Consider the following 11860-nt stretch of genomic DNA (forward strand, 5'->3'; position numbering starts at 1 on the left):
GAAATAAAATGTAGCCTGAGACTCGAAGAAACTAGATTCACATATCCGCTACAAACCATAACTTTATACAAAACTTTGAAAAATTCAACACATTCTTATCTGAATTTTGAACTTTTTTATCTGAATTTTTAGAAAAAGCCGTTAAAAAATCGCCTTGATTTTTAACCTTTTATGTGAAAAAAAACGCAGAAGCCGCCAATCATTAAAAATCAAAGCGATTTTTAGCCGCTTAAAACTTGCACCTGTTTTATTATTATGATGTACATTAAATATGTAAATCTTATTTATTTAAATATGAATAAACATTTTGAAATGAGTTCAGAAAACAAGCTTTGATAATCTAGCCCCCAAAAGCCTGCTTCTATCCTGAATGATGGTTGCACCAGCTTCCGAAAATAAGTGCTCGCTTGCCACTGGTCGTTCGGCACAATACGAACGGAGTGAGTGAACGATGTCGATGTTTTTACTTTCCTAGTCGATGTATCGACGATGTATCGTCCAGCAAAACATCGATATTAACATCGATTTTTTTGGACCAAACATCGATGTTTTGAAAACATCGATGCATCGTTTGCATACCTACATACAGTCCAGTGTCTGGGATGTCTTCAAATTTCATATTTTCTTTAGATGAGGACTATAGCTATTTGACCCATATTCGCTTTTTGATTTCTGGAAATATATTTAAAATGCTTTCGAAGTTACTTACGGCAATTTGATTATTTTCTAGCAGACTTTTCCTGTTGTTTTTAAAAAGCTGGATAAAGAAGTATACTTCGCAAAGTGTGTTTTTTGTCTTTTTCGCCAATATTTTTCAGTAGTGAAAATTAAACAAAAATAACGCTTCTTCGATTTCCATTAGACTATAGTCTATAGATATAGGCTCAGTTAAAAAAAAAAACCTAATCATGTTTAAAGTACATCCATCTTTGTATTCATGTTTTAAATAAAATTTATAAAAAACTACAAATGAATGATGTAAATTTTTTTAGGTACAATCTGTCTCATTTAGGTACATTTATTTTATGATATTAGGTACAATCTGAAATTTCCATTTTTCATCCCTGATCTGTACTGGGTTTCGGGCACACTGATGTTCCGGGCAACGAGGAGGCCGACAGGCTAGCCAAAGAAGACACCCGGTCGGAAACTATGCTGTTAGAGGAGGTGCCTATTTTCCTCCAAGTGATTAAAGAGGAGCTGAACATGTCCATGATCCGAAAAGAGCAGAAGGCGTCGACCAAAACGCAAGGTTTCAAGGTGTTTAGGATTATGTGCGGATCGTGTGACATAAAGCCCACAAAGTTTCTCTTATCCCTCAAGAGTAAGGCTGCTAGGCTACTGATGGGTGTCCTAGCGGAACATTGCCTGTTGGCATCCCACGTCCTTAAACAGACTAATGATAAAATCTGTAGGAGAAGCAGAACGAAAAAGGAGAAAGTGGAGCATATACATACTATGTATAAATGTGTATTGAAATGGATGAGCTTTATACTGAAATAGCAATATTAAAGAAATATTATTTAAATAAAAGGTCATAGTGAGTTTTTTAATAGAATCACATATAAAAATGGCAACATTTTTAAAAATACTTAGAAAGAATTAACAAATTTGCCTAAAATTATTTCATTTCTGCTCTCTATTCCTTCAATTTCGGCATTCAGAGAAACAGTTTTTTTCCATTACGAATGTGAAATGGCGAGATGAGAGAAAAAAAAGCGACTGCATACCTCAATGCTACAAAAGGAGCTTTTGATTTATTTTAATTTAAATATTGATTACGATAAAGCATATGATACTTTCAAAGGAATATATTTTTTATAGAGACAATACATAAGAAAGAAAAAATATGTATACTTTAAACGCGGTTTTACCTCTTGCTTTAAATAAAATACTATATATATTTGAAGTGTACTATATTTTTAAAGTTTTTTTTTTAAAAAGTACTATACATTTCTTAGAAAATTTTGGCAACCCCTGGCAAGTGTCCTGCCCTCCTGCGGTTCAGTCCTCTGGGAGCAGGTAAAATAAGGTTTTCCAATTCGCCAAGAGGACTTATTCAATATTGCTCCTGGCGTTCGGCGATTAACTGTACAATAGGGTCGTCGCTTATCTGGTAACGCTATGGGCCTTACTTATCTCTGCGAAGCCACACAGTGGCTAGCCAGCTTACCTAACCTAACCCCACAATATTCGTGATTAAGTGATTACCATGCAATAGGCCGGCATTAAATTATTAAGTATTCACAACTCTATGTATTTAAGGTAGTTTCATCGTTATAGTTCAGAACTTTTCTTACATGTGGTTGTTGTTGTGTTTTTCTCTCTGCGAGAGTTGTGAACTCAACAACAACAAACATTTTACTATGCTGTCGAAAAATACCATTTCATTACACAAGTTTATTTATTTATGTATACTTAAAAACTTGCATTTTGATTTTAAATTAAGATTTAACAGCCGCGTTTATTTTTCTTGAAGGTTGCGCAATAACAAAAAGTACGAACCGCTCATCCTGAATAGCTGCAATAAATAAATTATTGTGTTTATCAAATTTGCTCTTATTTATATGTGTATGCATGTGCGTTAAAAGTAAAAATATTCAACTTACAGCAATTAAAGTGGCCAAATTCATCAATGTAAACCATGAAACCTCCAAGTGGAAGTTACGATGAGTTCGCAAAATCATCATACGAATAAGTTGTTTAAACTTTTCCGATTCTTCGTACCATTTAGACGTGTAAAATGAAAACGGAATTTGCTCGCTCTGTTTAATCGAGTAAACCATATTCGTAATTTTATTCATTCGTTTTCATAAATTAAATAATTCATTATTTTCTCACCACTGTAGTTAGCTGCTGGCCATTGTAACAATATATAACAATTTGGGTTCCACCGGCCGCAATGTACATTATCATTCGGATGAAGATTGTTATGCTTGATTCCTGGATGATTTTATGAAAGAAAAAAAATGTCCAGTTGTTTATGTTTAATATGTTTTCAAGATTCTATATATTTTTACTCACTAAACCAAAACTCAATTCGAATAGAACGAAGCCATATATGATCAAGCTAAATACGAATTGGGATAGACTAATTTGCTTAAAAATTGTTTGAATTTGCTGCACGTAGCTGTGTTAATAAATTATGTTATTATTTATACATACATATGTGGTACTCGTATATTTTATTACATTGCTGTTCGCTGGTACGTAATAATGGTATATCGTAGATATTCAATACGCCTTTCGACAGGTATCAGCGGTGAAGTGGATCGTAACACTAGCAAGTTGAGAACCTTTATCAATCCGACAGCATGCTGGGATAATACTATGAAGACACCATCAAAACTTACGGCACCTTGGCGTTTATTAAATACAAATTTTAAATAGTTAATATTTTGGCTGGTATTGAGACTGGTGAAGCGAATACATTTAACGAAGCGAATGGTTTGGCGAACACACATAAAATTTGCATTAGCGTGTTCGCTTGTTCAATTTCTTTGCATTACTTATGAGTACGAAATAATGGAGATCTGAATTTGAGTTAATGTCGGTATATTTGCCTTCGAAAGTTATGTTCGGACGTTACTGAAAAAGGAAGCGATTTTGATATGACCATCAAAGTCAACCGATTTGCGCAAATTGTCATGCATGGAGAGCACAATTTACAAAAATACTTCGAATAGAAAATAATGAAGTTTACAAAATGTGCTATAAAAGCAAACTAAAGGTTATACTAACTTTGAAACAATTGTATGTGTACGTTCGGGACGTTACGTTTCAGACGTTAAAGCTCAGTTAGTCTAGACTTAACTTAATTTAACTTACCGCAATAAATTGCCAATGCTTACTCATTACGTCAACTTAAGCCAGAATCGAAAACATTTTGTTTTTATATTTTCTTTTTCAGCCCCATTAAAATGCCACATCGAAAAAATTCATGCAAACAAAAATGTTTGCCTCTATTTATTTTCAGGAAGTACAAAACCGATAGTCTCGCAAGCCTGATTCTCTCACCGCCCTCAATTTCCGTAAGGCCGTAACTTAAGAACCTAAAATCCATAGGTTCTTCAGTTTCTTGCGGTAAGTTAAGTTTTAACTAAACGCCAACACAGTTTCTCATTTAACAGGTTGCTCAAAAAATATTAAGTTAAGTTAAGTTACGGAAATTAAGTCTAGACTAACTGGGCTTTTACTCTCTTTTCCGTTGAAAAATTGATTTTTTAAAACGATATTTTTGTATTTTATTAAAAGCAATATTGCTTAAAACCGATGCTATTTAGAGCTTTGTTTCAAGAAGTAAGAGGGGCAAATCAGATTTCTCAAATATTTTGTACTATGCTTTTTTGACACAAAAACGAGAGAATTCGAATTGCATGTATTTTTTGCTATTTTGGTAGACTATTTTTCGCATTCGAACATATGAGCTTTAAAATATGCAACGCGAAAGCCGAGGGGGTCCAATATATAATCGTTAGCATTATGGATATGTTATGTTTCGATGGACGCGTTATATGTTTTAGGAACAATCCTTATTCATTTCGAAACTTTTAGCGATAGAAATTTAAAGTGGAATCCTACTACTAATCGGCTTATTTTGATATTTAAAAAAATAAGGAAAATTTGATTTTCTAATAGTTTCGATTAAGAGCTCAACCAGCCACCGACGTAAAATCGTAGACCGTGTCAGCTGACACGACCTATCTTATGAAAATTTCTCTTGCTGTTAATAGCATTTTGATGCGCGGTGGCTGGTTGACCTCTAACCAGTTATCCAAAAGTGCACCGTGCAAATCAAAAAAAAAAAACATATTTTCGCCATGTCTTATCAGCCGACAATTTCATTTCTTCTTCTTTTTTTCAACAAAGCACGCCAGTCGTTTCTCTTCTGTGCCAACTGACGCCAATTGGAAACGCCAAGCGAAGCCAAGTCCTTCTCCACCTGATCTTTCCATCTCAGTGGGGGCCTCCCTCTTCCTCTGCTACCACCTGCGGATTCCGAGTTGAAAATACTTTAAGAGCTGGAGCGTCGGTGTCCATTCGAACGACATGGCCAAGCCAGCGGAGCCGCTGTATTTTAATTCGCTGCACTATATTCATGTCGTTGTAAAGCTCATACAGCTCATCGCTCCATCGTCTGCGGTACTCGCCGACGCCAACGCGTAAAGGCCCGTAAATCTTTCGCAAAATCTTTCTCTCGAACACTCCAAGAGCCGCCTAATCGGGTGTTGTCGTTGTCCATGCTTCTGCGCCATATACCAGCACGGGCATGATGAGTGACTTATAGAGCGTGGTTTTCGTACATCGAGAGAGTACCTTACTCCTGAATTGCCTACTCAGTCCAAAGTAGCACTTGTTGGCAAGAGTGATTCTGCGTTGGATTTCAATGCTGACATTATTATCGGTGTTATTGCTGGTTCCCAAGTAAACGAAATTCTCTACTTTCTCGAAATTATAACTATCAACAGTGACGTGGTTGCCAAGGCGCGAATCTGCTGACTGTTTGTTTGATGACAGGAGATACTTCGTCTTGTCCTCGTTTATCACCAGACCCATTCGCTTTGCTTCCTTATCCAACTTGGAAAAGGCAGAACAGACATCGCGGTTTTTGCTACAGATGGTGTCGATGTCATCGGCATAAGCCAGCAATTGCACGCTCTCGTAGTAAATTATTCCTGAGCGGTTCAGTTCTGCAGCTCTTATTATCTTCTCCAACATCAGATTAAAGAAGTCACATGAAAGGGAGTCGCCCTGTCTGAAACCCCGTTTGGTGGCGAACGGCTCGGAGAGGTCTTTCTCAATTCTTACGGAGCTGGTGGTATTGCTCAACGTCATTTTACACAGTCGTAAGAGTTTTGAGGGGATGCCAAATTCAGACATAGCGGTGTATAGGCAACTCCTTTTAGTGCTGTCAATAGCGGCTTTGAAGTCAACAAATAGGCCATAAATTACAAAAACAAAGTAAAAGAGCTTCTCAAACAAATTAGAAACATTTTTTTTAGATTTAAGTTGTTGAAAAGTAATGCATATCAAAATCCCAGGATTGTGATAACGACATGCCGAAAATCGCGGGATCGTAAAAAAGCTCAAAAAACGAACATCCCTAGTAAACGATTTAAAACGATTGAGTAAAACTATTGTTTATCAGGTAAAAGTAAAAGTAAAAAAGGGATATTTGTATAATATTCGCATAATATATCTTATATCTTAAATATAATCTTATATACATATGTATGTATATCTTATGTTTAATCAAACTACACTCACACATTCCAGCAATATACACAGCGCTGCCGCTCAAGAACATTTCCGAGTGATAGTAGGGGAATGTCATGCCCTTGTCTTCCCAGAACGTATATAAAGCAGGAAAGGCTAAAAAATTTGAAAATGAGTAATAACTATATATTACTCTTGTATATTAGTTTACTCAAATTAGATTGGAAAATTGGTCACTGTGGTAGACACTAGGGATGTTAAACTTCATTTTTAAGGCTCAGATATTTGTGGGATCATAGCGGGCAGCAAAACAATATAAGAACCTTTTTTGTACAGATGCTCTTAACTATTCCATTTGGTTCTAGCGAAATATTTTTTTTATTTTCACTTTTATTTTAATCATAGTCAACTTATGTACTATTTATATACACTGGAATTCTAAAATCTATTATATTTTAAGACTTCCACAAAATATCTCGCAAAAATTTTAAGATTTACGTGAGCTAGACCGTTTTGAAAATACCTCCAAAAATTTAGTTTTTTATCAAAAAAAAAAACAGTTTTTTTTAATATTTTTTGAAAGATTACCTCGGATGACTAAACAGTTTAAGCTTAAAAAGTTTGCATAAAAATATTTAAAAAAATTTCTACGGAATCATAATAATGAGATTTTTGATGCTGTTTTTGAATATTTTTCAAAGACTGGTTTAAGAAAAACTTGAATAACTCAGCCAAAACCTTACCAATTTAGACTTACATGACTATGAACATGGAACGGATTTTTAGGACATAAAAACTTATCAAAAAGGCAAAAAAAAAGGCAGGAAAAGGCACTAGAATACGAAAAAAAAATACAAAAGAAGGCACTAAAAACAGACAAAACCGAAAAAAATTCAAAAAATACATTTATTTTAGAAATATTTATTTTACGACTAAAAAGAGCAAAACTATGAACTATTTTGATTATATCGACCCCTTTGCGCGAAATTATCGTATGTTACAAAATCCAAATATTACTGGAAAGTGTTTTTTGTATTTTTCTCTGATTTGGCTAGCACCATCAATGTCAAAGTTTAGTTTTGCTGAGATAATTGAGAAATATAACTAAACGCAACATTTTTTTGTAGAAAGGTCTGTACATTATAATTTCTGATCCCATATGATAATTTTGCGCGAAGGGGTCGATATGAACAACTTGTACTTGGAGTCGTTCACTATTTTCTCTTATCGAGTTTTTTATTCACAAAACTCTCTATAGTTGTAGTAACATTGAACCACAAGATGCATTTGGAATTTTTCTGGTAGCTTTTTCATTAGATTTTTGCGAAGAAAAGCATTGAATATAATAAACGTGAGCTCGGCGGGGGTTGATACAAGTGGCGCCCAATTTAAATATGGAACGTTGAAAACTTTCATATTCGTAGAAATAAGGCCTTTTCACTTGCCTCTTACAATTAAAGGTAGAAAAAAGGCAAAAAAATGCAACATCAAATGAGTATATATTGAATCAGGGTAAGCTAAATCGTAGACATTCTTATTCGAATATACTCTATTTCTTTAGCAGAAAGAAAGGCAATTTCCATAAAATCCGTTTCCTGCTTATGAAGTATCATTGGTAAGGTATTTTATCACCGTTTTAAAATCTTTGCGAATATGCTCATTCAAAGTATGAGAGAGGAAGGTAAGATAAACGAGTGTCATTCGATGTTTAATTAAGATGTGTTGGTATTGAATAAAAAACGGGACGTGAATGAGTTTTGCAAAGAAATAAAAAGGGTGAGAAAATACCTTCCACTGATACCTCATAAGTCTATATCGGTAAAGTTTTGGAGCAGTTATTCAAGTTTTTCTTACACAAGCCTTTAAAAAAAGTTAAAAATACAGCATCAAAAATTTCATTTTTATGATTCCGTTGATACGATTCTTTAATATTTTTATGTAGATTTTTTAAGCTTAAACTGTTTTGTCATCTGAGGGGATTTTTTTCCAAAAAATCCTTTCAGAAACTATTTTTATTCATAAAAAACTCCATTTTTAGAGCTATTTTCAAACCGGTCCAACTCACGTAAATCTTAATATTGTGCCGAAATATTTTGGTAGAAGTCTTAAAATATACTAGGTTTGGTAGTCCCGCCGGAAAAACCGCCACTTTTTTTAGTGATGCAGACTAATGTACAGTAGTCGAAAAAATTATAGCCGCTCTAAATTTTGACAATTCTCATATTAGTTTTGTTGTTATTTAATTTTGGTTAGTTTTTTATAGTTCATTCTTTGACAACACCCGTATAAATACAAGTTTAAAGGCAGTGTCACACGATTGGGTATTTGCCAAAATTTTGTGCAAATCGTATCCGAATTGTTTGAATAGCCAAATATTTTTCTTTATCCCAATCACGAAAATTAATTTGTTGAAATTTTTCAATAGAACATCGCTGTATTGTACCAATCTCTTGACTACGAAAAAAATTCCCTATTTTTTATTTTGTACTAATCTGTACAAATCTACCAATCGAGTGTCACTGCCTTAAAAATTTATGCAATTTAAAAAAAAAATCAACAAATTTTCGTAAAAATTTCGAGTTTTTTAATTAGATTCTGAGTATGGAGTTTTGTAGCCCACTGAATTCTAGTAGAAGTACAAGTACAAGTTTCAAATGGCTAAAAACTACAATTGAGATTTTAGAATTTTTAAAAAAGCTCGAAATTTGTTAATAATAGTTATATAACACTGATAAATTCTTGCATTTCAACATTTCAATTAATATTACTTTCAAAAGAGCCCAGTAAAAATATTTGTCATCTAGAGGCGAGCGCCCGCTTGTGGGTGTCACCATAATATTATTATAACTTTAGAACTACTTGTTGCCTAAACCTGAAACTTTCCCAAAAATATCCGTATGTATTTGTCTTTAATGCTGCATTAAAACAAAACAAAAATGTTAAACTTCATAACACAACTTTTCCATTTGTAAAAACCACCTCCTTAATTTTTCTAAAAATTTTTAAATATCCGCAATTTTGTTTTTAATAAGTATTAAGAAGTGTTGTTAGACTCATCTTCTTTAGAATAGAATCTAGTTTACTGTGTACAAATTGCAAATAAATCGATACACAAACGTCTCAGATATAGCGAGTTTAAATGAAAATTTCGCGAAAATTTTCCGCAGTGAAAAATCCAGTTTTGTAGCTTTTTCGACATACATAAAGGCATGAGTAAAAATTTGGTTAAAATTATGTTATTATTATTATTAAGTGTAAATGTATTTTTGAATAAGCTATCGATTACAATTGGTTTGAAATCGCTTCACTTCACTTCAATTTTATGTTTATTTTACGCTGCTTGTTGTAGTAATTCATGTCAAAATAGTTGGTAGTAATTACCAAGCCAGCAAAGAAACGTTAATTTTTCCGACAGTGCAGTTTAGTTAAATTTTCCGTATCCGAAAACGCATAGAAAAAACTCCTACTGTTATCACCAATTTTCTTATCCGGAAAACGTTCGAAAAATATGATGTCATTTGAAAGCAATAATTGTATTTTATTTGCTCAAGCTAACCCTGCAGTGAAATCTCAAACCAGTTAGAAAAATACTAGTTCATAAACTAGTATGTGCCTACCAGTTCGAAATTTTCGAAGAACTTAAGAGTTCAGCGACATCTGGCTTTGAATTGCCAAAGCCTAAACTAAAACGCAATTAATTGCTTATCTTACAAATGTAGGCTGCGGCGTCACGTGAAGACTACTGGTTCTGGTTCTGGGATCGCTGGTTCGAGGCCGCTTGGAGGTGGTTAAGATTTTTAAAGTTAGATCAATGTAAGTAGGTATAATTATTTCAATTTAAATATAAATAAGAAACTTAAAAATCTAGTTGCATTACAAAGAAAAAAGAAGCAAATATATTGGAAGAAATACTTGGGCCATAAAAAAATAAATTAAAAAAAATATATTTTTTTAAATTAAATTTAAGAATAACAAAAAAAACCTTAAATAAAAAAAATATTATAAAAAAAAATAAAACACAAAAATTTTCCCTGCGCCCGGGCTTGAACCTGCCCTGCAGTGAAAAGCCAAACCAGTTAGAAAAAATACTAGTTCATTAAGTAGTATGTGCCTACCAGTTCGACAATTTCGAAGAACTTAGGCGATCAGCGACATCTGCCTTTGAATTGCCAAAGCCAAAAATAAAACGCAATTATAATCGCTTTTCTTACAAATGTCGGCTGTGGCGTCACGTGAAGACTACTGGTTCTAGTTCTGAAATTGCAGGTTCGAGGCCGCTTGGAGGTGGTTAAGATTTTTAAAGTTAAATAAATGTAAGTAAAAATAATTTGTTCAATTTATAAATAAATAACGAATTTGATAATCTAATTGCATTGCAAAAAAACATTTAGGAAGAAATGCTTGTGCTATAAAAACAAAGAAATTAAACAAAAATATTTTTTTTTTATTAAATTTAAAAATTACAATAAACAGCCTAAACAAAAAATAAATTTATAAAAAATAAAAATAAAATAAAAAATATAAAATAAAAAAACTTTCCCTGCGCCAGGATTTGAACCTGGGACCTCAGGCTTACCACGTGAGTGCTTTGCTCTGTCGGCCATTGTGACTGCTGGAGCGTCGCGAGCAAAAAGGCACACTTATGCTTTTCACGGGGCATGAATTGGCAGACCATCTCATCAACTGATATGATGCTACTAGTATTTATACTAGTAGATGCTGATGCATAGCCTGACAATTGACATCTCGTAGGACATCGCAATGTTAAAAATACCAGTCGCGAACATTGAAAAAGGATAGAACGTGAACCAGTTCGGCTGAAACGCAAACCGGTAGAATTCTAGTTCACAACTAGTAGCTTTCCCTGCAGGGTGGTACCTCAGGCATACCATGCGAGTGCTTTACTCTGTCGGCCATTGCGACTGTTGGGGCGCCGCGAGCAAAAAGGCATTCTAATGCTTTTCATAGGGGATGAGTTGGCAGACTGTCTCATCAACTGATATGATGCTACCAGTATTTCTACTAGTAGATGCTGATGCATAACCTGACAATTGACATCTCGTAGGACATCGCAATGTTAAAAATACCAGTCGCTAACATTGAAAAAGGATAGACCGTGAACTAGTTGGGCTGAAACGCAAACTGGTAGAATTCTAGTTCACCACTAGTAGCTTTCCCTGCAGGGAAATAGCCCAGTTGTGCATGAGAGTTGTAACATAAGAATCTGTTAAATGGGCTTTACGTGTAAGCGGTTACCCAACGCATAGCACTTAACATGTAGAATTCTGTTGGGTTTTGATTTTTACGTAAAAATGTTATAGCAGTGCAAGTATGCATAACTGGGCTTAAACATTTGAAAGCATGCATGCGTAGTCGGCATTAGCTGAGCGTGCAGAAGAGTGTGCCGCTATTTGTTAGCTTCCAGAAGGGGCTGGGTTCGAATTCCGTCAGGCGGTTCCTAATTTTTTTCTATTTCTTTTGAACCATGAAAAAGTATCTGTGAAGTGAAGAAGGAAAGCGTGTTGAACGAAAAATTCAATCAGACAAATTTCAGAAAAAACAGCCGAAAACGTATCCGTTTCACAAACAATTTTCGCTAGTTTTTTGTACATACGTTTCTGCCGCACACTTTAGTGGGAAAACG

The 11860-nt window shown here is 34.2% G+C and overlaps 1 protein-coding gene across 1 annotated transcript in view; it reads right to left on the bottom strand.

The window, feature by feature from the left end:
* Positions 1–2458: 2458 nt before the first annotated feature.
* LOC118746096 (odorant receptor 63a-like) overlaps positions 2459–11860 on the bottom strand; it is a 14300-nt gene continuing 4898 nt past the window's right edge. Inside the window, exons 5-10 of the mRNA XM_036479870.1 lie at positions 6268–6372; positions 3193–3358; positions 3025–3130; positions 2842–2943; positions 2610–2765; positions 2459–2521 (exon numbers count right to left, since the gene is read on the bottom strand). Coding sequence (XP_036335763.1) covers positions 2465–2521; positions 2610–2765; positions 2842–2943; positions 3025–3130; positions 3193–3358; positions 6268–6372 — 692 coding nt within the window. The 3' untranslated portion in view covers positions 2459–2464. The remainder of the gene's footprint in view (positions 2522–2609; positions 2766–2841; positions 2944–3024; positions 3131–3192; positions 3359–6267; positions 6373–11860) is intronic.

This window comes from Rhagoletis pomonella, unplaced genomic scaffold (genome assembly GCF_013731165.1).
Source record: "Rhagoletis pomonella isolate Grant_MI unplaced genomic scaffold, Rhpom_1.0 Rhpom_scaffold_00010, whole genome shotgun sequence".
NCBI lineage: Eukaryota > Metazoa > Arthropoda > Insecta > Diptera > Tephritidae > Rhagoletis > Rhagoletis pomonella.